Here is a 25,643-nt window from a genome sequence, read left to right as displayed (position 1 = left end):
GGATGAAGTTCTTATCTTTTTATGCTATAAGAATATGTACTTTTTCTTTTCAGGAAGGAGAAATAACTGGATTGTCAGTGACATACATCATTCTCCGTAAAAATCTCTGATTATCTTCAATGTATTTCTTTACATACTTGTACCGAGGAAATCAGTGCCATCACTGTTATCTTCTGGATCAAATAACATTTTGGATTTTAAAAGAGATTAGCAGTTCAAATCATATGAAATGCTAGTTATGTATATAAAGTTAACTCCTTAATCTCATTCAGAACTTTGAACTTCTAAGTGAACTACAAAATTGCTCTTAATATGAAACAATTGTCGTTGAATTTGAGTATCAGAAATAGCAGGGATTTGATATTAAATTCCACTGTTTTGTACAGTGACCCCTGTAAGAAAAAATTAATAAATCCTCCAAGATTTACTGATAACTTTTAATGATGCTCAGATATTGACAGTATTAACATTACTGATTGTTTTAAGCACAGACTCATGGAACTGCTTAAATTGGAAAAGCCCTCTGACACTACTGAGTTCAGCCCTTCCCCAGCACTACCAAGGCCATCACTATCCCATGTCCCCAAGTGCCACATCCACATGGCTTTTCAATCCCTGCAGTTTTGGGGGCTGCACCACTTCCCTCATCAGCCTGGGCCAGAGCTGGACAACCCTTCTGGTGAAGAAATTGCCCCTAATATCCAACCTGACCATCCTCTGGCACAGCTTAGGTCATTTCCTCTTGTCCTCTGGCTTGTTACTTGAGAGCAGTGACTGATCCCCAGCTGACTGCCATCTCCCTTTAGGTGTTCCCTGCACCTTCTTACTGAGGGTGCCTCAATCCCCTCATCCAGATCATGACTAAAGATGCTAAACAGGACTGACCCAAGCTCTGGCCCCTGGGGACACCACTTGTGACCAACAACCACCTGCGCTCCACTCCCCACTGCTCTCTGGGCCCACCATCCAGCTGGATTTTTATCCTGTGAAAACTCTGCCCATCCAAGCCACAGCCAGTTTCTCTAGGAGAAGGCTGTGGGAAATGGTCAGAGGCTTTACTGAAGTCCAGGTAGACACCTCCACAGTCTTTCCCTCACCCACTAGGCAGGTCATAGAAGGAGGTCAGGTTGGTCAAGCAGGGCCTGCCTTTCATAAACCCACACTGCCTCGGTCTGGTCCCTAAAGCTAAAATTTTTTATCAACTCTTGAGATTATATTGAGATTTCCATACTGGACAAGATGTCTTCTTCTAGGCTAAGTCTGGTGTGAAAGGACAGCAGAAACAATTAAGATAGTTTCTAAATGACAGTAGGAACAAACCGTTTCCTTATATCTAAGTTATATAAACCAGAATAGTAGTGGATTTCTGGGCCTGGTGTAATGAAGGAGGTAAAATTGGACATGCTTTGGTTGTGGTACCTTGGAATGTCCTGTTCTCTCCCAGTGACAGTGTCTGTTGGATGTACATGCCATCGTGGGTACAGAGTGGGCTCTGTAGGTGGCAGTCAGGCACTGGGAGCAAAGAGCACTAAAGGGCCATAAGGACAGTGAAAGGACTCATAGAAACCAAAGTTTCCTCATTCCACAGTCAAGATGTCCTTTCAGATTTTCCGAGCTTTAACAGCACCTTGCAGTAAAGGTGGTAATGTTAATGTAGTTCTCTGTAATGACTTTACTTGTCTCCATTCAATTCCAAAAATTGCATGGAAGGATTTTTAGCAAAATCAAAATCTGAAAATTCAGGAAAAGGAGTTTGCCACTAAATCCTTGTCCTGTGTAATGTTTTGCATTTGTTCTGAAATCCAGAATAGCTTTCTTGAAAATGTCTAGGTGACAGAAGGGGAGAGAAGCCAGGAGTTTCTGCTAGAGACATCTCCTATGATCCATCAAAACAAGAAGGCCAGATACAAAAGCTTCACTGTTTATACTTGGTATATAGAGTGGCATGATTTACAGTAGGTTGGGAGAGGGACTCAAATTAATGAGGTGCCATCAAGGAGTAGAATAGAGCAAGTTAAAGATTGTCCAGTGAATTCTTAAAATGTAGTGCTGACAAGGTTTTGATACAGAAAATGAAGAACACATATGGAAAATAATCCTCTCTAGAGGAAATTCTCATCATTGGGATGGAAATTTAACGAGAGTAATAATTATAATAATGATAATAGTCCTAGTTCTATGAGAGCAGAATGAAGAACAAAACAATAAGGGTTTTCAAAAGAGGAAGAGAAAAATAGATACAAAATTTCTGTGTGGGAAACACAACCAAAGCAAAAAAATAAGAGTCCTGTTCCAAGATTTCTATTTGAGGCTCAACTGCAACCTAAAGCAAAGGAGGAATAGGAATTAAAGTAAGGGACAACTTGTTTATTCATGTGCTGTGCAATGGTCTGAAAATCATCATGGAATTTGAAGAATTAAATTACTAAAGGTAAAGATAGAAGAATTGCAGGAGCATGATGATTAAAATTAGAGCAATTCATCACATACGTAAAAAATGAAGTGTAACAAAATTTTATTCTGGTATATAGCAGAGTTGATAAGCAGAAGGTCAGTCAGAGAATTGGACTGCAGCAAAGCAAGAGAGTGCACTTCGCATGGCTGTACTGTGTATAAGGCCTTCACATTGCAAAGAGATTTCACAGGACACATTCAAACATATTTTTGGTTTTGTTGTAGGAGGATAGACTTAGCCATTAGAATTCTTTTTAGCAGTTATCTGTGATTCTGTTTGATGAAGTTTTAATTGCAAAAGACTGTACTTATTTTTCCACTGGGATTCTTGCTGATTCATTCAGTAAGAGTTCACAGGCAGAAACTGCTCTAAGGATGAATTGGCTGTGTGCCTTATAGGAAGCGTATGACTTTTGAATATTGCATCATTGGCAGCAGAAGATGGGCAGTATGGAGTCCATGCAGCAGGAAGAATTGGGAAATAAATCAATAAAAGAGTCTTCTATTCCTACATGTGCGGAAATTCAACCAAATATTTAGACTGATGTCTTTCTCAAGTCTTGACCTCTGGTCTCAGCAAAGAGTTTCAGTTTTCAGGGACAGAAGTCAATAGAAAGTCAGGAGCCCTGGTGGGATTTAGGAGTTTCATCATCTATTTGGATATGCTTCAACTGCCCCAGTACTGCTTCTATTAAAATTAATGATTAACATCTATTGATTCCAATGAGGTAAGAGCTACTTCAGTGTTCTTACATGATCGTGAGCAAGTCACAGAAAATGAACTTTTCTACTGGCCTGAGTAATTTTTGGTTAGTTCTCTTTTTTTGGCAGTTCTCTTCTGGAAACAGTTAGTGGAAATGCCACAGCAGAGTACCCTGACCCAGGCTGAGCACTGAGAAATCATGTGATGGTTTGACTTCAGTCTTTATCATCTGTCATACGGAATTTGCCAGTACCACTTCTCAGATGATTGAAAACTGCACTTAAGGACATTACAGAAGTGGATTATTTCTTATGATCTAAATTATAAGTGGGGCAAAAGGTATAGGAGTTGCACATTGAATGGTATCAAGGGAGATAAATACTGCCTATCCAGCAGTTCTATAATCAGCATCCATCCTCACAAACGTTTTATTAAACTTGCCCTCTCTTGGCAATTTCAATTAGGTTTTGGTGCTGTGGTCCCCACTATTGACTTTGAGCTGATGCAAAAGAGCACACTGTGTTTTTCATGTACTTTCCTGGGCAAATCTCCTTGTGTCTTCTTCTCAATGCGTCTATAAATCTTTCCCCTGTTTTTCCAGTTTTTGTGTTTGAGACATCATTACCATGAATTTAAGGTACCACAATTAATCCTCCTTCACCAGGAGACTGTGGGCTTATTTCATATCCATTTATCTCAGTCTTGAGCTGCAATTTTCCCATTGTTTTTCTTGCAGCTTACTCAGCGTGGGCAGGTAGTCCAAAAGAGAAGGGATGAAATTGTCTGCAGCTTTGGTGAATAAAGGTCCCAGTGATGAAAACTGACCATATATTATAGGTAGTATCCTCCATAGTATATAATTTATTACCATCAGCAGTTTAGATTTCAGGAGTAAATGAGTGTGGGCTGCTAGAATTTATGTTTCCTCATCCAGCGTTTCTTTTCCTGTAGTAATCCCAGAGCTGCCATTTGCAGGAAGCCATGGGAGTGTGGCACTTGGTGGGATGGTGTTCCCAGATTGCCAGCAGTGGTCAGTACCAGTAGCTCCTGTTTGCAGCAGGAAAGGCAGTCATGGGACCACCCACATCCCAAGGGAAACCCTGTTCAACTCCTGGTAGTAAAGGCTGGTTTTTGCTCAGACTCAAGGGCTTACACATCCTCTAAAGCTCTTGGAGATCTTTGTTGTTGCTTGCTTTGCTTTTACAGAGCTTGCTAATAAAACAAGTTATTCTTCTCACTCTAAACATGTTTTCAACCCACTGAGTCCATGGTGTATTATATCTCCCAGAAATACTATATCTGGTTTTGTACACAGTTTAGGGTTTTTAAGGTGTATTCATCCAGTTTTTTATAGGCTTCTCTTCTCTTCTCTTCTCTTCTCTTCTCTTCTCTTCTCTTCTCTTCTCTTCTCTTCTCTTCTCTTCTCTTCTCTTCTCTTCTCTTCTCTTCTCTTCTCTTCTCTTCTCTTCTCTTCTCTTCTCTTCTCTTCTCTTCTCTTCTCTTCTCTTCTCTTCTCTTCTCTTCTCTTCTCTTCTCTCATTGATATTAATTTTTGTGCTCTGTGTGGGTTTTTTCTTCTCACTCTTAAAGGCTGTGTTGGGTGCTGTGATTATTGACAAGTTATACTGTTACCTGTTTTGGCTGAAAGTTATACTGGAATTCGGTCATTAAGGAAATATACTTACATGTCAGTGAGAAGACTTTTGAAAACACAGTGGGTGTGAATAGGTTTTTAACTGAGAACTTAGTCCTGAAGTAAAATAGACTTCTCAGTTTTTAATGGATTAAGACAATTTCCATTCTCTTCACTAAATAGAGTGAGAGCTCTATGACAGAGATAAAACTCAGGTTAGAAAAGGATGTGAAGCAACTTGAGTAAGGTATAGACTTCAAGGATGCATGCCACTCCTTCAGTTGTACTTTATAAATAATCTGTAATATTTTAAGGATTCACCTGAAAAATGGGAAAGTTTTGCTTTTCACATTATTCAAAGTATGAGTTTGAATAATGTTGACCATTGCAGTGCTGAAATGTAGTGGTGACACCATGAAATCTGAGCAAAGTGTTTGTAGCATACTTACAGTGTTAAATGAGCTTGCCAGAAAAACATATGGGGCTGTGCTGTGGTTGGGTGGGGGAGAGGTGGTGGAAAGGAAAGCAGTCAGGCCAAAGCCATTGCCTACTGCCAGATAAGCAGAAACACTCGTTGTGCTTTGCATAACTTCTGTAAACTGAGTCCTGAAAAGTGGGGGAAAGAATGGGACAGGACAGTGGGTAAGTGCTGTTCTCCACGTCGAGCCCTTGCTCATGCTCCCTTGGCAGTGCAGAGCTCTTATCCACCCTGGCAGCCCTGGGGGATGTCAGGAGTGTGTCTCACAGTGTGCACACCCCTGCCTCCTGGTCCCAGAGAACTGCACCGTTGTTTGTTGGAAGCTGCTGGAGGATCTCCCCATCCTCACCTGACACCTGGATGGGGATCAGACCCCTCTGAGTGCCCAGGAAGAGATGGTGCTCTCTCAGTTTTGCTCACACAAGGTAAACAGCCTGGCCCTGACTGCGGAGAAACTGAGGCTATGGCAGGTTATTAGAAAAAGCCACAAATATATAAGGATAAAATTAGAATCAGGGCTATAAATCAGTAAAATAGCAAAGATCAGTAGGTTACTCTTTAACTGAGGGATGTGCTGCCAGTGGGAAGAGCAGCAGATGCCATGAGAGAAAGGGGCATTCCTGCAGCAGAGGGGGTTTGCAATAGAACCTGTTCTGAGATATACTGGGAAACTGCTCCATTTAGCCAAAACAAAACTTTCAGGATCAGGGGAAGAGATTAAAATGTATCTGCAAGATGATTTCCACGCTGAAAAAATATATTTTCAGCTGCCACATGGTGGTATTCTCTTGGGTTCCTGGTTTTATGTTGATGTATTGCATTAGTAATTGTTTATTAATTATATGGAAATTACCGTGCACAAATTTAAATTGCCATTGTCAGAACTGAGGTTGACAGTATTTCTCAGTATGAAATAGATAACAAATATTATTTAATGAAGAAGCAAAGGCAATTCAAGAAATCAATATTTAATTTGCTTTGTAAAACTGTACCCGTACTATCATAGAGACTTGGTGTGCTCTGTGCTTGCATGTTTTGAAATGCATATATTTCTAATGCTCTTTTTTAAAGGAATAAAATACCAGAATTAAACCATTTGCATAATATTTAGTATGTTTAAATTATTTGTTCTTTGTAGAGAGGCTATTACTGGTAGCTATTAAGCTGCTTCTATTATGTTCTGAATTTTTGAATCCATGCAGTGGATCATTAATCCAGTTGAACTTTTTGCAAAAGCTGAGAGACTTACTCTTTGTAACATTAATGATGTTGGGATGGATTTTGTAGCTCTGTAGTTTGCTTAATTTTTCTGAATTTCCTCCATTAACAAAAGAAGATTGTCAAGTGATGAAGAGAAGATCATGCAGGAGCAGCAAAAAAAAAAAATCTTTACGTTGCCCTGGGTTACATGGTTAGATATTTAGATAGTGTCTAATGCAGAGGCAGTAATGGGCCCAAATACTTTATTTGTATACTGACTGAATTTTGATCAAGACACAAGAATTTTCATTTACAGTTATTGTGTTGTTCTATTTTTGGTTTTGGTAACTTTGATTTACAATGAAAAATCAATCCTATCAACTCCAGTGTTTAGGTAACAAGGGGGAATGGAAAATCTGCATGAAAGAATAACAGAGATACAGTTGCTGCTTCTGGTGCTGAGCTGGCTCACATCTTGACTGAGCCCTTTGGAGCCATTGGGTTTGGAAGATGTGCCTCAGTCAATAAATGCTGGTCCTGAGCTGAGCAGTGTGAAAACCTCCAGTCGGTGCATGAAGAATGTGGGTATCTGTCATCCAGGACATTCAGCATGGAAAGTGCAGAACCACCAGGAGTGTCCGTGACACAGAAAGATGCTGCTCATTTCATTTTGCGCACAAAATTGAAAGCCTTGGGCAGCTGCAGACATGGCACGAGTCCTCCATGGTTATCACTGCTTTATCACACTTGCTTTATCACAGGCTGCAAAGAGTGAAAGGATGGAAAGTGGTAGTAATTCCTCGTTTGAAAGCACATTACAGGACAGATGAGTTCTCTTTCCCTACTTCTTCAAGAGACAGCCTTTTTCAAAGCATTCCTGTTATTGTTGCACTCTGCATAGTCTGATATGTATCACCGTTTAGCAGCAAAAAAACACTGATATTTTGATGGAGCAAAACCATGTTGTGTTCATTTCTTTTTGTTCTTTCATTACATTACAGGTACGGTAAGAATTGAAATGTTCAGGAACATGCAAAATGCAGAAATCATAAGGAAAATGACAGAAGAATTTGATGAGGTAGAGTATACAAACAGTTGTTTGAAGCATTATGAAATATATTACTATATACTTCTGGTTTAAATTAAAAATGCAGTGGGCCAGTGGAAAAATAATGTCTCAATATGGGAAACCGCACTGACAAGCAAAGCAGCAACTTCAGCTGTCGGATGCAGAGTAACAGGGCAGAGAGAGGTTCATCAGAGTAGGCAGGAAGAGGAACTGGAGAGCTCTCATCCCACTGAGAGTGCTGCTGGCATTCTGGGTGCTGAACTTCAGCTCTTGGGAGTGCCATCATTCAGCAAAGAGCTCCAGATTCTTGACATATCAGATTCATTAGACAGGATTACAGCATTCTGCTCTATTTTCTCTGTGCAAATTAATGTTTTGTGCATTTTAAATGCCAGTTTAAACCAAATAGGAACTTGACATGAAAATTATCATTTTGGAACAGTGATACAGAAAGAAATACTCTCAGAAGATCTAAGCATTTTCTTTGAAACAAGTAAATTACAATTCAGACTGGGTATCTTCTGTCAAAATAAACGTGTTCCTAATGGTGGATGCTTTTTAGCTTTGAGATTTTTGAACTGTGTTTTCTTTGATTTTTGATGTATAAAAAGCTGAATATTCTGAGCACTCATTTTGTTTAGTGAGGAAAACTAAAGCTGGACCAGGAATTTCTGTAGGACAGCAGTGTCTCTGACCATTTCTAAATGAAATGCCAGTGCTGTTATTCAGAAAGTTAAGCAGGAAAACAATAAATACAAGAAACGCTCTCCTTCAGGATGTACTTATACACAATTTCCTTCTTTGCCGTGGCCTTGAACAACAAAATGTCTCAGTAAATGCCTGACTACAGCCATAGGGGTGCTTCTTTTGCTGCATGATTGTCCCATACTTGATGAAGAAAGTATTTTTCAAAAGAATCTTTTTTAAAACTGTCAAAGTTTTTTCTCACGGGAGGAAAAAAAACTTCCTATGAATCCAATTGAAAGCAACATCTCTCAAAGAGTTACAGTTTCTGGTACATCGTCTTTCTCCATTACTAAAACTTTTCAGAACTTCTATAATCCTAAAAAAAAGTTTCAGTTCTGGTTTTTGCCTTAACATTTGAATGGATTTGTGAGAGAATTTGTGGGGCTTAGTACAAAAGCATAAAACCATTAGTCCTAGGCTGCAACCCAATTAATATTTTGAAATCTGTTGGCATTTCACCTGTAATAGCTCCCCCAGTACCTCAGAAATCCCAAACTGTCCCATGGTTCCATGAGTCCTGCAGGAATCAGCTGGCTGCTGGCCTGAATTTTGCATTTATGACTGGGATTGAAGTATTGATTTTCCTCCACATGAGTAGAGAAATGCTTGTGCAGGATTTAAATGATGGAAATAACTTTGTTCACAAAGTTCACTTTGGGACAGGGAATTCCATGGACATCCATCGGCTGCACTGTTTGGCTGCTTGGCTTAGGAGTACAGGTGTTTTGTAGATGAATTCTTTCATAATTCTTGTGCTAGAGTTGGCAGGTGAACAAAGACTTGGTTTACTTTTAATTTTCTAAGCACTGGGCCATCAAGTATTGTGACAGTGTCACTAACACATCACGTTTTTATTAGTATTCAAGAATAAAAGATCCATGGTGACTTTATTGTCAGTTTGTTCTTCCCATTTCAGCCAGATGAGGTGTTCATGGGACAGTCTCCATAGACTTTTTAAAAGTGTTGTCTGGTATGTACTTGTAGGTTAAAAATTCACCATACAGAGATGAGTAGTTATACACAGCACTAGAGATTATGAGGATCTGTTCCAAAAGACTGCATTTACACACACCTTGAGAAAGCATATATTATGTACCAAAGTTCACATGTAAAGATCCATCAGGTTATTTTGGTGAGGTTGAAGTGGATGTGATTTGCTTCAATGTGATGGCTAAAGGGTTTTCTCTAGGGGGATGTTATTTATGAAGTTTGGGTTCAAGGTGTTTGATTGCAGCTTCTCTGTACTGATGTTGCTGCCTTTGCGTGTTTCAGTCTGGGTCATAAGTCCTGAGGAAGAAAGTTTGTTCCTCACAAAACCACTGAATAAATGTGTACAAATGGATATAACTGACTTCTTATCCTGGCTGAGAGATTCAGGATGGAGCATTACTACCTTGATGTTTTGGATACTCTGGAACTGGCTTACAAACCAGTCTTATAATTGTACACTTACAATCCTGGTCAGGGAGATTTATACTGAGGCTTTTTCACTGAGGGGGAAAAAGCATTTTCTCATTGTGGGGGGACAGTCTCCCTGTAATGCAGTATACATAGTGGATATAGTAAGAGCAGACCTGGAGAGGTATTAGATGAACATGCCTAGTCCAGTCTTGTAATAATTTTTTGAAGATGAAGTGTATGAATCTGTAGTAAAATTTCCATTACTGCCATCAGAAGGCACTAGAAAAAGGCTGCATTTACAAGATAAAATGGGGCAGTGTTTGCTTTCTGATAAGGAAACTAATTTTGAGTAAACCATACTCAACTGTAAGCTTCAGCAAAGCAAAGTTTAGGGGGAGGGGCAGCCAGCTAATTAGAATATTAATCTAGAGTTGAAATGGGGATGGAGAATGACACAAACTGTCAATCACACAAGACTTTCTTTAGGTTTTGACCTTAAATACTTTGAAATATTCCTGTCTCATCCTTTGCTCCCACTTCGTAACCGAGGATACAAGGAAAAGAACTGAATCTTGATACTTATTTTGGACTATACAGAGCCAGTACTTCAGGTGGAAAACAGTTACAATGATGTCTTTGCAAAAGTGATGTCATGCCAATGGGCCTCCCTGTTTATTGAAGAATAATGTGTTGTTTTTATTTGTTATTCTCCCTTGGTTTGAAGGAACCAAGATGATGTTTCATTTAGAACCCTAGACCACAATGGCTGCACTAACATTAAAATAAATTAAATGGGGCAACCTTTAATACTGGATCTTTTCCTTCTGTTGTTCTGCAGGACAGTGGTGATTATCCCCTGACCATGCCTGGGCCTCAGTGGAAGAAGTTCCGCTCCAACTTCTGCGAGTTCATTGGGGTGCTGATCCGGCAGTGCCAGTACAGCATCATCTACGACGAGTACATGATGGACACGGTGATCTCGCTGCTCACTGGCCTCTCCGACTCGCAGGTCCGGGCCTTCCGGCACACCAGCACACTGGCTGGTGAGTGAGCTGCCACAGGAGGGTTCTGTCACAGAACTTGCTGCTGCTTGTCCACTGCAAGAAGTCCTTGTAATTGGATTGAGGTGGACCCTGGCCAGCATTAAAACTGTGGAAAGCTTCATCAAATCCAAGTACCACATATGGTACAACTATACTTAAAATACTCCTTTTTTATTTGGAAAGTAGTGTGCTGAGGCACTTAGGGATTCCTGTCATCCCCAGGTCCTGCAGTGAATCCTGAGAATCAAAAGTGGCATGCTTATGTCTTGTATTTTATTATTAACTGTTCACTTGTTGTACAAAATGTTGGAGTAATTTTATGTTTTAGAGTATAAATTTATTCTAAAGAAATATCAGGATAATTGTGTTATCAAAGAGCTTCCAGGAAAAATAATCTGTGCCTTAACTCTGGAGAAGCATAAGGTTTGGTATTACTGGGGCATGGTAGTAGGGTTCACTGTCTTTGCCTGCAGCCACACCACCTTTCAGTGCAGCTGTCTCACCTAAGGAAAGCCCTGTGTGTATCATTAGATAGAAGTGGGCTTTGCTTATATATTTCATCACACCTATATGAGATGTCTTCTCTAAGAGGGATGAATTGCTCTCTACAAAGAACTATTTTTCTCAGTTACAAAGCACTATTAGAGTGGCTGGCTTGGGTGTGGGTGTCTACAGCTAGTCATGTCAGGTGATAAGAAATTAATCTTATTGCAAGGTTCATAGATCGTGCCAGATATTTGAAACACTTACAGCAGACATTTGTCATGATCTGAATGTTTCTATGGCCAGTATTTATCACTATTTAGTCTTTCCACAATCAGCCTCATACACACATTTTCAGTTTCAAGTGTACCAATACCCAGTGTTAAACAAATACAATCAGAGTTTATTTAAAATTTCATTTCTTCTTATTAATCAAATTAAGAATCAGATTTCCAATGATATTGAAAAAACAAATCCAGATTTGAGTGAATTTTGATTTTAAAACTAAAACCCAAAGCCTTCAACTCACAGTGATTGAGCTCCTTTGGGAACACATTCCCTTGTGTTTTTCACCATACTTAGCAATGGGATGGTAAAACTGTGAATTATACAGGCTTAAGCTTCCAGGTTTGGAGTTTCCTCTTCAAATTCAGTATTCCAAGGTGAGTACTGTTTGAGCCTAGATAACCTGCTGGAAACCCATGCCTGTTATTTAAACTATATTCCCTGCCATGCTGTCTGCATTTCTGGGTGGTTTTGATTTGCAGTTTGCTCAGACTGTGGTTGATTGGTTCATAGGGAAGAATTTATGGAGTGAGGTCTTTACTCTGGTCCCTGGGATTGTTTGGTCCATCCCTGCATGGGCTGGTGCAGGGATGCCCCCATCATGGATGGGAGCTGCCAAAGATCTCGGCATTTACCAGTGACACTACATGCCATTTATTTATTTACTTGCTTGTTGTAACAAGCTTGAGGCTTTGCTTTGATTCGACAAATTTCCTTCAAACTGTTTTTAGCACATTTTATTGTTTTGGAGTCCCAAAGAGCAGAGGTCAGCATGATGCCATGGAGCTCAGTCTTCATAAAATTTTTTAAAATCTACTTGTAGCCTGGCATGTCTTCTTGAAGTAGTGTTTGTAGGTCCCTGTTTTCAGTTTTCCTCTATGCTAGTCAGTTGGAAGGAGAGATGATTCACTGTAGGAAGAAGTACCTGTAGGTTACAAGTTTTGAGCCATAGCAGTGTAAGTCAATCCAAGTAGCCTCACTTCTCCATTTGTGTGGCTGCTTTTTTACCTTGAAGCAATGCTGCATATTTAGAGCAGCATGCAGAGAGGATGTGGTAGTTTATTGCATTATTTTGCTGGTTTTTCAATACTGTAAAATGTGTTTTACTATGTAACCACACAGAACTTGGGAAAACCCCCCCAAAAAAAAGCAGACACAAACAATATCATATCCAGCATGTGTGAAAAAAAAATTGCATTTTTATATGGCTGTACAGCTGACCTTAGAGCAGTGTCAGACCTGCGTTCAGAGAAGCTGTGCTGAGGTCCCTTGTGAACTGAGCTATCCTCAGCAGCCACTGGTTAAGGTCACCCTTAGTATGGAGCCATCTCTGCTGGTACTCTTCTTCTGTGCAGTAATGGCTGTAACTCCCCAGCAGCTGCCTTCATGGTGCCCTGATGCTGCAGGCTCACATGCTGGCTCCCTGGTGCACTCAGAGCTTGTCTGGAGAAGACAGCAAGGAGCACTGCCTGCAGCTCAGTGTGGGGTAGACTCAGCTTTTAGACCATGGGCCAATGACCTGCGCATTGCCTGGGTAGAAGTACCTTTCCAGATGGCTGTGCCAGGGTTGAGGCTTTTTGCTGTGAGTATGGATCTGCTGAGGAAATATTTTCTGAGCTCTGACTACAGGTAAAGAGTCATAATCTGTCTTATGCCTTTGCAGCTATGAAGCTTATGACTGCTCTTGTGAATGTTGCCTTAAACCTGAGCATTCATCAGGACAATACACAGAGGCAGTATGAAGCTGAGAGAAACAAAATGATTGGCAAAAGAGCTAATGAAAGATTGGAGCTGCTGCTTCAGAAAAGAAAAGAGGCAAGTGAAAAGACAATTTTTTTTTTCCTGGTTCATGTCCAACATTCCCTCCAACAGAAAGCCCAGGGCGGTTTGTGAGTTGAGTACCAGAGTGAGAAAGAGCTTAGTTCTGCAGTGGTGATTTGTGTGGTCTCAGGCACACTACTTAACTCCTGTATTGCCACATTCAGTTGAGTTTGTGGAGCTGTTCTGCACACAAGGAGAATTCTGTTCTCAGGCTTCTATGTATGACCAGGCAGGAAGAGTCTCAAACTGTAAGCAGTCACTGTTCTGAAGATGCAGAAAGATTCTGGCAAGAGGATCCTCAGCTCCCTCCCTGCACTGCCCAGTTTTCCCCTTGATCACTGCAGTTATTCCACAATGTCTCATTAGTACTTCTTTTTTAGCTGCTTGCAGGAAACACAGGAGTTGAGGCTATAGCACCTGTTCTCAGGGAGAAGGAGCTAGGGAAACATTAAAGTCACCTTTAGTAAGTACCAGTCTTGCATTAGGTGAGAAAAAACATTAGAAGGCTTCTGTAATGATCTCTGAATAAAGTATTATATCACAGGAAATTTCAGTGTTAGAGATGTACTTAAATTTAAAGATGACAAGTAGAAAATTAATACACGTACACCCAAACAACCATAATGTGTAAAGATGCCAAGTAAAAGTCATAAGAGAAATTGAAAAATCAAAGTTTGTATGGCTTAGACTTAAATGTATGATTTTTAATATATTAGTTTTGAATTTTCTCCATCACTGTTTTACTCTGTGGCAATTAAGGATGTCTGGCTGCTTTGCCTGTGTGCACCCTGAATTCCTTAGGGTTTAACTTTGACTCAGAATTGCTTGACTTTGTAGTCTTTGGGGATAATCACAATACATCTTTTTATTTTACCCTTATGATCTGTACCACAACTTTATTTGGTTTTTATAGTTCTTGAAAAGCATGCATGAGGTACAACACAAGAACAATCTCTCCTACTCAAACTGCGAGAGAAACATTTTTAATTAAATATTAAATTGAATGTGTGTTCCAGGGCATTTTGAAAAGCAAAATAGGTGGAACAGAGTTTGTAGTCCACATTTGTTGATTGTTCCTCTGAATTTGCAGAGGACTAATTGCACTGATTACCTTGGGCTGGTGGCTTTGTGGCTAGGGACTCCTCTGTGCCCGTTCCCCCAGCCATTCTTTCGGAGCTGCAGGACATCCTCTCTCTGGGGTGCTGTAGCAAGGATGCTCAGGCTGCACGGGGCTTGGGAGCCTTGACAGCAGAAGGATCATTTCATAGTCCTTGCCTTTTGGCTCTGTGTGTTCAGGGGCTCTCATCTCACTGCTCATGACAGCTGAGCAAAGCATTGCCTGGGAATAGCCAGATTGAGTATGTCCATGGGGTCAGCACCCCAGGGGCACCTGGGCAGAAGAGATCTATTAGGATTAGATGGCTTTATGCTCTGTGTAAGAATTCCTGACATAATACTGTATATTCCCAGTGTTTAAATACTCTGAATTGACAGTGGCATTCTGTGCTGGCACTTCCTCAGTCGATTCTTTGATGAAGTGCCATCCTAACAACCCCTCCTGAGCACACACACATGCATGTGTGTCTTCATAAGCTGAAAGAGGAACAGTTCACAACTGAGTGTGGCGAGTTAGTCTGAAGCAGAGGAGATGGAGCACTTCCTGAAGTGTTCCATTCTCATGCCATCATCTACAAGCCTGGTGGGAGAGCCATGCATGGAGCTCTGTCTTATCAACAAGACTTTCAGCTCAAGTGGATGATTTATGTAGCAATATGCCGCAAAGCAGAGAAAGTTGTTTTTTTAGTATCTGCCAGTAATAATTCAAATTTTGTGCTTCCAAACCTGCTTGCAGAGTCAACAAGAGCATGTTTCCCTCATTTTTTTACTTCTGTTTAAGAGGGGGGGTGTTAAATAATTTTTGCATTGGTAAGAGCAGGAGTTCTAAGACACAGATGCTCTCTGAAGATGCTTGAAGTTAAGCACTCAGATTCAAGTGCATGGGTTAAAAATCTTGAAAGTGTAGAAAGCAGTTAGGGTTTCAGAGAAAATTCATTACTGAATCTAAAATACATTTGAGAATTGTATCCTTTAAAAGTTAGTACACAGAGGTAAAAAGGATCTCAGATGTACCTACTGAATCTTTGTTTCTGCTTCCACACCAGCTGTGCCCCAGCACTTGGATACCTCTACCAGATGATAATTCACTATGTTTATAGAGAACTGTAAATTCTGTGCAGAAGAAGAGGGAGGAAGCCTGTCCCTTCATGTCTGCTGCTTGGGCCTCTACCTTGCTACTTCACTTTATACTCAGAGAGATGTCAAAGTACACTTTTTTCAGAATCCCAACTTTCTCATGGCTCAGAAAGTCCATCAGACTCCTACATGTCTTCTCTGGTGTTGTTTTTTACCAGGAAATCATTCCCTGAGTTTTGTGTGAGTTTCCACTTCCAGGGCCCTGGCAGATTTTCAGAAAGCCTCCTGAGGCTTCTTGGTTTGTTCCCATCCTCATTTTACTGCACAACCCTGTGCTAGGCTGTCTCTACCCTCATGTTGCTGTAGATGTTTCCCTGTCTGTAGCCTGTGGAGTCATCCAGCTGAGGAGTGATCAGGAACTCACAGTCCCCTTTGGGTTATGAATTCTCAAACAAGCATTTAGTCTGTACATATTTGGGTTGAGCTGATGCTGCAAATAGTGCTTTTCCCAGAGGCCATGTCTAAATATACTTGGTTCATGTATGCAGAGCTGGTGTGGACCCAGCTCTTCCCTTTGTACATAATCCCTTTTACTGTGAAATTAGTTTCTTTGGCAGGCTTTTGACTATTTAGTCAAGAGCCCTCAATGCTTTGGTTTCTTCCACATGCAAAATGGAGACAGCACCCCCTTAAACTTTAGTGAACTGGGAGACTTTACTCCCTGAGTTCTGAAGCTACTTGACCTGAAAGATGCAATAGAAATATTGGCTGAAAAACAGAAGCCCTCAGGTGAAAGTGTTTCAGAGCTCATGCCATGCAGGAGGTCAAACCAGCTGATCACAATTTTGCCTCTGGCTTTAAAACCTTTTATTTGTTAAATATATACATCCATAATTATACAGGTTTAATTATTTTGTGCATATATCATAAAATAATTGAAATTAGTAAGGCTCTGTTGTGGTTTTCCTACTGTGAGAATGTGGGCAAATTTACATTCCCACATTGTGGTGCCATGCTTGGGCTGTAATGGAACACCTTGATGGAAGAACAGTGGCTGCTCCAAAAGCTGATTGGGTAAAATTGGTGTCATCTTTTAACATCCATTAACAAAGCTGCATTTAGGTGTAATTAAGTTATACTTAGTTTAGTACAAGATCTGACAGTATGAGAATACTGTAATTAATTCCAAGTTGTGTTAACATATCAATTGACACAAAGGTATACTTCCCATAGTACTTGCAAAACCTGCTCATATTACCCAGGAAGTGAAAAGATTTTTAAGAGAATGCTCTTATTTATAAAAGCATGCTCATAGCACCTTTTCATTTGGAATTGGGTTTGGTTTATTGCAGTCTAAGGCCTGGATATCAGGTGTGCTCCAGTCCTGGAAATCTTCTGAAACCCAGTTATTGTGGGTGCTGAAGTTTAAGGGACTGACGGTCTTTTATTTAAGACTGAGAAGATATTCAACTCTTTTCCTTAAATAGAACATTATTTTTTTCAAAACTAATCTGTAACCAGCTTTGTTTCTGCAGCTGTCATTCACTCAGCTCTGTGTTTCCCTGTGAACAGAGCACTGCTGAAATTACTGCACACATTGTCTCTACTTGTCTCATTTTCAGTAGCAAAAGTTGATGATCACTTCAAAGAACTAATTTGAGAGACTAAATTGATGTTTGTAGTGAATGTTAATTTTCTTCCATGAAGGCATTGAATATATAAATGTAAATATTTGTATGTATATGTATACAATATAGGCGTGTGCTAGAAAAGCAGAAATGGTGAATTTACTTGGGTGCTCTTCAAAGTTTTCCCAATAGGGAATTGCAGAATACCAAATTATAATAAGCAATGATCTTTTATTTATTTTGTGTTTTGTTTTTCACAGCTACAAGAGAACCAAGATGAAATTGAAAATATGATGAACTCTATTTTTAAGGGTATATTTGTTCATAGATACCGGTAAGAAAATGCATGTTCCAGTAGGCTCTTCTAACGAAGTGTGGTCATAAGGAAAGTAAAGGGCAGTTTCTGTCTTGATTTTCTTCTGATGTAATATTCTAGATGCTGCAAGGTCACTGTCAAAAACACTTGAAATTATGGAAGAATATACAAATTGTAACCTCTATTATTTACTCAATAGAGCCATCCACACCATTTTATTTTAGTTCAGTAGACAGCTTGAAAGGGTTGTGGGAGATATGGGCTTTGAATCTTTGCATTTTTAAAAGAAAAGTTATCCATGTTGGGAGCTCAAAAATGACATAAGAATAATGAAATAATTACTGTGTATCATAGGATAGCAGTTGTCCTACAAGTCTGCATTTCCTTTTGTATGTCTTGAGTGTAAATAGCAAATTTGGAATATGGTTTACCAGAGAGCAGAAGTCTTTTAAAATAGATGTAGGGTCATTGTGTGTTGCAAGATGCCTCAGAGCATCTGCATCACCTTGGTGCAACCAGCTCTTTAAATGTTAATTGACTTGTTGAAATCAAAAGATAAAATTCAAGGGTACTAAACCATGCAATTAACCTTTAAGATTTCAGTTCTGCTTTAAAGGTTTATAATTTATGGAATCTTTTAGGAAAACGGCAGGAAAAAAGGTTGTATGAGAAGAGGGTTAGAAGGTGAAGAGGAAGCCATAGTTCAGTTGGACAGAGGGATGGTTGTAATTTGGAGACAAGACACAGAAGCTAGGAAGGTGCTTGTGCTGACAAATGTGTGAGTGTGACTAGCACAGTGGGGTTGAACAGCGTCTCCTCAGTACCTGAGTGTGGAAAGAAAGTTCATGGTTTATGGTCAGGAAGCCTTGAGCTGCTTGGCAGCAGGAGGATGGGTGTGCAGAGCCAGCAGGTAAATGAGTGTGCTAGGTCAGCATAGCACTCACATCATTTTGTTAGGAGAGCAGCTTTCGTGGCATAGATAAAAAAGGCTGAAGAAATTAAATTCTAAGAGTGTTTCCATTTTTATCCTCTCAGAACTTAGTGTATTGTATTGAACAAAATGTTGCTTTAAAATATTCTCTTAGTAGTTCACGCTCTTATGTGGGGTTGGAAAGAGACTCAGCCTTTGGTGGTCTGCATTCTGGTGCTTTTTCTTTTTCTTTTGAAATCCTCTTTTTGTAAAAAAAATTCTTTTCATGCCTCCTGCCACCACTAGTGAAGATTTTGATGATGTTGCTGTAAAAGAAGAGACGCCAAATAAATAAAATCCATCCATGCTCTTGTAAAAGTTGTCCATGGTGACCCTGTTAGACCAGTGGGGAATTGACTGAAATCAGACAGGTGGTGGCACCACTTGTGCCTCTGTTCAGAGGGGTCAGGAGGAACCTGTTCCCACCCTGCCCCCAGAGCCACCTGTGTGAGCACTAGCCATCCCTGACCTTTAAGCCCCAAAGAGTCTCTTACAACATACACCAAACTACGAGTAATGGTACACGACAGAGAGAGCAGAGTTGCACTCACAGCTGGACGAGAAAAGGAGGGGGAAAATGTCTGTATGAGACCCAGCTAATTGACAACAAAGCCCAGTAGGGAGCAGATGTAAAGGATTTTGAACTTTTACCTGCTTTCATAACTCCTTAATTTCCTGAACCTTCCTTCTCTCAAATAGCTGGAATTATTTATAAACTTCACATGATTTTAGGCTGTAGACCATGCACAAGTGGTGATGGTTTTGAAAGAATGTTATTTCAATTATTCCCAGAGAGTAGGTCCCATCCTTCAATATGATTCAGACTCAGCCACAGTGATTCATGCTTAGTGACCTTTGTAGCTTAAATAACAAGTCCTTGACCTAAACAAAACCCCCAAAACTGTTTCACTCAGAATGTGTCTTCTGACAAGTATTGCAGTGAGGTTACATCTTCTTTCTGTAGCCTGGCTTCCAATTTACTGGAAGATTCCAGTGCTCACTTCTCTCATCAAGAAAAAAAACAAAATTGCAGAAATAGCTAAATAGTCTTCTAGGTACAATGCTAGTCTAGTGTGAACAGCAGATTTGGTCAAAACCTGAGATATTCTTAAGAAGCATGCAGGAAATGTACCCACCTCACTGCATGTTGCCATTTCTCCTTCCTCAGCCAGAATCCTTTACAGTTAGTAAATTTATAAGGTTATAAATTGGATTTGTGGGGGTCCTAATTAAGGTCCAGAGATGAGAGTCATAGAAAAAAGAAGTATAAAAGACATTTTTGTCTGGTTCTCATGATAATTACATCTTCAAAAGGTTTCTAAATGGACAGGCAGCCCAAGAGATGGGCCCAGTTCTGCCCAAGTGGCAGTGGTGTGGTTCTGTGTAGCTGCTCCATTTCCTGTCCCTTGAGTGGGAGTTTGCGTTTCCATCCCACAGAAAGCTCAAGGCAGTGACTCACCCTTGGTTCTGTCCTTGTTAGAAAGTTTTCCTGTAAACTAACTCTCAGCCCAACCCATTGACAGAATTTTTTCTGGTTTTTTCTGTATTTTTCTGTTCATACTGGTTTGCCTGTTAAGTAATACCACTGTCTTCTGATGGTTATCTGCAGTTCTGGCTGTTTCAGAACAAGGTGTGAGAAGCAGCATCTCCAGAGGTTAGACTGGGAAAGCAGGTGCAACGACAGTAGTGAGGCTCCTTTAGGAGCTTCCAAGAAGCCTTGAAGCAGTTCCTGCTCCGCTGCTCATCCCCAGGTCATGCCTTGGTCTGACTCAGCACTGGCAGTGCTGTAGAATGTGAGCATCCAAGGCACTGCACATCAGCCAGGCTTGCTTAGAGGGCTTTCAGTTTAGTTGTGATTAACCTCATGAGTTTGTGATTAAACAGACTGAAAGAACCCGTGAGCTGGAGCTGAAGCTGGAAACCACTCCAGCAAGCCTGAGGAGCACACTGCTTTGCACCTGATGTTTCCCAAATAACCATCAGAGTCTCTGTGACTCAGGTCCTGAATACTTCTGGCCTTAATCACAATTCCTGTGTGTATTTTGGCATGAAAGGTATGCTGAAGTAGCACTTGGAGTGGCACTGGTAAAATCTGTTTCCTGACGTTACTGTGGTTTGTCCTAAGATTTATGGGCCTGCCTTGTCAAGCCAAGATTTCAAAAGGAAATGCAGAATTTCTTATCTGAACCCCTTCTGTCAGATCTTATCAGAAGTTGCATCATGGAGGGTCTCTTCACCCAGAGTAGGAACTTGGGCTGTGAACTGTGCTGCAAACATTTTCCTCTTGTAGACCTTGCTTTGCAGTTTGTGCTGAAAAAAGGGTTAAATATATTTCATGTCTAAGATCCATAGATGCCACATTAGTTTTCGCCTCTATGCTGGAGTAGATTCTGTTTCTTTCTAGATGCATTTAACAAGCTTACATCACTAATTTGTAATTATGATAATTAATAATGCATTCATTATTCCAAAAACATTTCTAGTGCAGGTATATTAGTATTTAAGTTTTTGTATCATCCAGAATTAATGTGTATTTTTAAAAAGCTAAACAATTCATAGTGACTGTGACCAGAAGCTAAAAGTATTTAACTGTACAAAAATTAGAAGAAAAGAATTACAGTTTAGTGACAAGCAATTACCACATTGATAGCAAAGGTACAAAGAGTTTTTTGCCTGTATTGTGTTTGATACAGCACTGGATGGGCATGGAGTCTGTGTTAGTGATTCCTGCAGGAACTCAAGTGATTCTGATTGGTGATAGTTACCTGTGGGTGGGAAGTGGTGTCTCACAAGTTCCCCTGCTTCTCCAGCACCTTGAGTCTGTTTGCTGGTCTCACATGCCTTATCCATGATTCTGTCTTATTTTCAATTATACTAGAGTTGTTAAATTCTTGTTATACTAAATCTCTTAATCAGCTGAATAGCTTTCTTCTTCCTTTCTTTCTTCTTTTTTTTTAATTAGCAGCTTGGAGTGAGTGTCTGTAGTGCCGAGGGATCCCTGAGAAGGCTTTTGAATCAAGAAGCAGTTTTTCATTGTCTTCCTAGGGAAGCTTGAATGCATTCTTAGAGAAAACATGATTTTTCCTGCTCTTTGGCTGGCTGTGTGCTGCATGATTAAATAGTTGTTGACATTTAGGTTCTTTTTGGGATTGCCATTAAATCCTTCCAAAATCCTTTGCAGTTAGTAAATTTATAAGGTGGTGAAGTAACCTACTTGGATGTGAGGACTCAGGCTGTCATCCCCTAGGAAGAATGTCTTCCTTACTACTTTGTGTTGCTGCAGATGTGGCTCCCCATCTTTTCTTCATTTATATTTACTAGTCTTCGCGGTTTTTCGATAAGTCTTGCATTCTTCCAACTATATTTTGCTTTTAAAATAGTTTAAAAGTAACTCCATATAAGAGAATTGCTAATCTAGTTCAGTGTGAAGCAATGTACAATTAAGTACACACACGGATAGATATATATATAGATATAGATAGATAGATAGATAGATAGATAGATAGATAGATAGATAGATAGATAGATAGATGTGTGTGTGTGTATGTATGTATATGTGGCTATAGTCATAGTTAAAACTAAACTAAGCATAGCTAAAACTTGTCTTCATTATGGCTGCCTTTCCCATAAGGAATGTAGTTTTTAACCCTTGATTGTGATATTTAGCACATTGGTCCTTACACTTAAACCTGTTTGAGAAATCCTGGGTGGGAGCAGCTTGTTTGATGCCCTGCCCTGCTCCTAGTGCAGCTTGTCTCCATTGTGGATTGCCTCTTTCCTTGGTTCTGGGATTACAGAGCCTTCACAAAGTTGGGGCAGGCCAGATTTACTGATGCTATTGGGAAATTGTTTAAATTAATGTTTCTCATAGGCAAAGAGAGACAATGACAGTGGTTTGGTGGCATTCACACAGGTGTCCCCCTCATGTTATTGCATTAAATGCATTACATGCTGCTTATGCTTTTCTGCTGTTACAACAGTACAGTTTCCTCCCTACAAGCTGAATTCAAATGCCAAGACTTGCCTGGAGAAGTGCCCCCGGCCGTATGAGATGCTGGGCTTGGTTCATGCTCCCTGTGGGAGCTGTGGGTTCCAGCTCAGGCGCTGGAAGGTCAGGGAGAGGACAAAGGCACTGGATCAGCTGGGCCAGCCTGCAGGAGGGAAGTACATAGATCCAGTATGGAGTCACCAGGGGTTTGCTACATTGGGTTAGGACTATGAACCTGTGCAGTTTCTTGACCAGAAGAGTGAGTGCATTTCATTTATATTTTGTAAAATTGCTGACTTTCATAAAAATGCAGTTTCTCATTTTTGCATTTATTCTCCTGCTTGAAGCTTGGAATTTTTCTTTCCTTTCCATAAATTATATTACATTTTGGGGCTCTAGTTTAGAATTAAATTGATATTTATTACTTTTCCAAAAAAGATTTTTTTAAAATAAAAATACAAAACAAGGGTCTCAATTACAAGCAAGTAGTGTTCGTGAAGCACCAGACAGTCCCTTCTTCTCTGCAGTGACTCTTTGTGTTCTTCTTGTATTACAGCTGAAACTTAGAACTGTGAGGCAGTGCCAGCTGGAGTGGCACAAGTGATTTCTCATGGTAACAGATGTCCCAGAGATGGAATTACTGAAGGGACAGATGGCCCCCATCTCTTTTCCCATTGTTTCATTATTAGTAAAGATGCCATGCTCCATGTCAGGCAGGCAGGAAAGTGCCACTCAGATGAAAAGCATTTCCATCCACTCTCCTTAGGTGACCTCTCCAGTTTTCTGCCACCCCTCCTCACTGAGCAGCTGATAGGTCTGCCTGAGATATGTCTTTTCTTCTTCCATGACTTGCCACAGTCAGAATGTAGGATAAAAACAAGAAAATTGGAGAAACCAATGCTGAAGTGCAAAATTCTCAAGGGGAAGTACGGGTGTTCATGCGGGATATGAAATGAGATCTCTTTGTATAGTAAATTCCATTGTGCTCCTCTGGCAGCTGCCTTTGGCTAAACCAGAGTTTCACCTACCTTGAAATGGTTCTGCACCTCGAGCTGGAGACAGGACTGCAAAGCAAATATCAGTGATGCTGTTTCAGAAATTCTTGCCCAGAGGAGGTTTATGACTTGGGTTCATAATTCTCTTTGGAAAGAGAGAGGTTAAAGATGGAGCAATAGACTAAGAAGCAAACTACGGTGAGAATTTATGTATGTAGAGGAAATGTAGGAGCATATATAAACACTGAAATTATTAGATCAGTGAGTTCAAGGATGTCGAGGAACAGAAAATCAGTGAGATGGCAGTAAGAACAGTGACAGGCCTCACACAGTGAGGTTCATGACAAGTAAAAGCAAAATATTATAGCTATGGGGATGAGAAGTATATGTGTCTAATCTGGCTAATCCTTGTTCTTTTCTTTTTCCATATTAGTGATGCTATTGCTGAGATTAGAGCTGTCTGTATTGAAGAAATTGGTGTCTGGATGAAAATGTACAGTGATGCCTTCCTGAATGATAGTTATTTAAAATATGTTGGCTGGACACTACATGACAGGGTGAGTATTGTGTATTCCCACACTCAGCAGAGTGCTCTGGAGGCAGCTGCTGCCGTGCTTCTGCCCAGCACAGCGTCATCCTTGGCTTACAGAGAGATTGCTGTTTCCTCACCTGGTATCTTTCAATCAGGTCACTTCCAGGTATTGGCTCAAATTAGGAGACAATATTCCCAGTCTGCTTGGTCCATGTGCTTTTCATGTGTCCAGTCTCTGATGAAGTATCTTGACAGAAATCCTTCCATGGGGCTTTTCTGTTGATTACAAGAGAAGTCTCCTCAGAGCACCCCTGAGAGCCTCTGTGTCTGAAGCAGAATGGAAAAGGGATTTCTGTGTCTCTTCCACTTATATTGCCCAAAGGTTAGAGGAAAAAAGGAGATCTCTGGGCCCTCAGTAGACACCACTGGTTCCACAACCAGTGGAGTTCTCCTCAGTTCACTTTTCCTTCCTTGAAGAATCTTTTTAGCTTTTTCTTCAGAAAACTGTTGAAACACCAGATGGAAGGAAAAGAGGTGCTTTTCTGGCTCAGCACAGTTCTTAGTGCTGATGGTATCCACCCAGTTCTTGCAGCAAGAGGAGCCCATTCTGGGTGCTGACAGAGGACTTTGCACTTCTGCCTGGGAGATTTTATATACCAGGCAGCAATGGGACTGGCTGTGCTCCCACTCCCACTAAAACCACTGGAATCAGTTGTTTTACTCTGAATTCCCTTGCTAACACTATCCAAGGAATACAAAGGAGACTTAAGAGTGCTGTTGAAATGCTCATCAAATTCCAGCATCCCGATTCAGACTAGTCTTCTTTTCTAGGAGCACTGCTGGAAAAAAAAATTGTAAGTCTGCAAGTTCTTTCAGATGACTTGCATAACTCATAGTTAACAGCTGATTCTTTAAAAATACTACTTTTTTCACTGGAGGATCTCTCACACCTTTTGCATCCTTCAGCCAGTGCTGTCCTGTTGTGAGAGATGGAATGTAAAACATGTGGGGGTAACAAATGCAATGTGTGTGCCCTGTGTCCCTGCCCTGGCAGGTAGTTGAGCTGCTGAGCCCATACCCAGTCATTTTGAGCCCCTGAGCGCTGATTGTGAGCACGAGTTGTCAGTCATGAGGTGTCTGTGGGCTCCTTCCTGAAGACAAACAGCCACACTGCCTGCACCAACCACCTGGAGAGCCTACGTCTCTATTTTGGATTTCCTTGCTACATTCTTTATCTTTTTGTGGAACCACTTGAAAGAGAAGCGCTAACAGACGTCTAAGTGATGGCACATTAATTCTTTCTGTATGCAAATAGGAAGTAATTTAACATTGTAGGTGACTGCATGTAGGTTTTGGTTTTTAGCTAAATTGCAAATTGGCTTTGGTCATTTGCATAAAATTTTAAATTTCATTAAACAAATTACAGTATTATGTTTTTTAATATTCATGTGCATTTGGTTAAAGTATTCTGACAGCTAATCTCAGTGTTTTTTATTTAGCAAGGTGAAGTGAGGTTGAAGTGTTTGAAAGCTCTGCAGAGTCTGTATACCAACAGAGAATTGTTTCCCAAACTGGAGCTGTTCACTAATAGATTCAAGGTAAGAGGAAATACAGTTTTTGGAAGGATGGCAAAAGTAGAAGTGTCATTATCCTGTTGTGGTCTTTGAGTCACATCTATTAAGAATAAAGTCATTAGTTTGTGAG

At 40.3% G+C, this 25,643-nt stretch overlaps 1 protein-coding gene across 5 annotated transcripts in view; it reads left to right on the top strand.

Annotated features, from left to right (window-relative positions):
- STAG1 (STAG1 cohesin complex component) overlaps positions 1-25,643 on the top strand; it is a 156,584-nt gene that overhangs the window by 86,557 nt on the left and 44,384 nt on the right. For all 5 annotated transcript variants that reach the window (XM_014258288.2, XM_014258289.2, XM_088061319.1 and 2 more), the window contains 6 exons: positions 7,470-7,546; positions 10,524-10,728; positions 13,160-13,311; positions 17,399-17,472; positions 23,841-23,964; positions 25,439-25,537. In XM_014258288.2, the coding sequence (XP_014113763.1) occupies positions 7,470-7,546; positions 10,524-10,728; positions 13,160-13,311; positions 17,399-17,472; positions 23,841-23,964; positions 25,439-25,537 (731 nt within the window). The remainder of the gene's footprint in view (positions 1-7,469; positions 7,547-10,523; positions 10,729-13,159; positions 13,312-17,398; positions 17,473-23,840; positions 23,965-25,438; positions 25,538-25,643) is intronic.

This window comes from Pseudopodoces humilis, chromosome 11 (genome assembly GCF_049639895.1).
Source record: "Pseudopodoces humilis isolate 2021_Gansu_Grassland_sample_001 chromosome 11, ASM4963989v1, whole genome shotgun sequence".
In the NCBI taxonomy this organism is placed as follows: Eukaryota; Metazoa; Chordata; class Aves; order Passeriformes; family Paridae; genus Pseudopodoces; species Pseudopodoces humilis.
The sequence above is the reverse complement of the archived record's forward strand: the minus strand, read 5'-3'. Positions and strand labels throughout refer to the sequence as shown.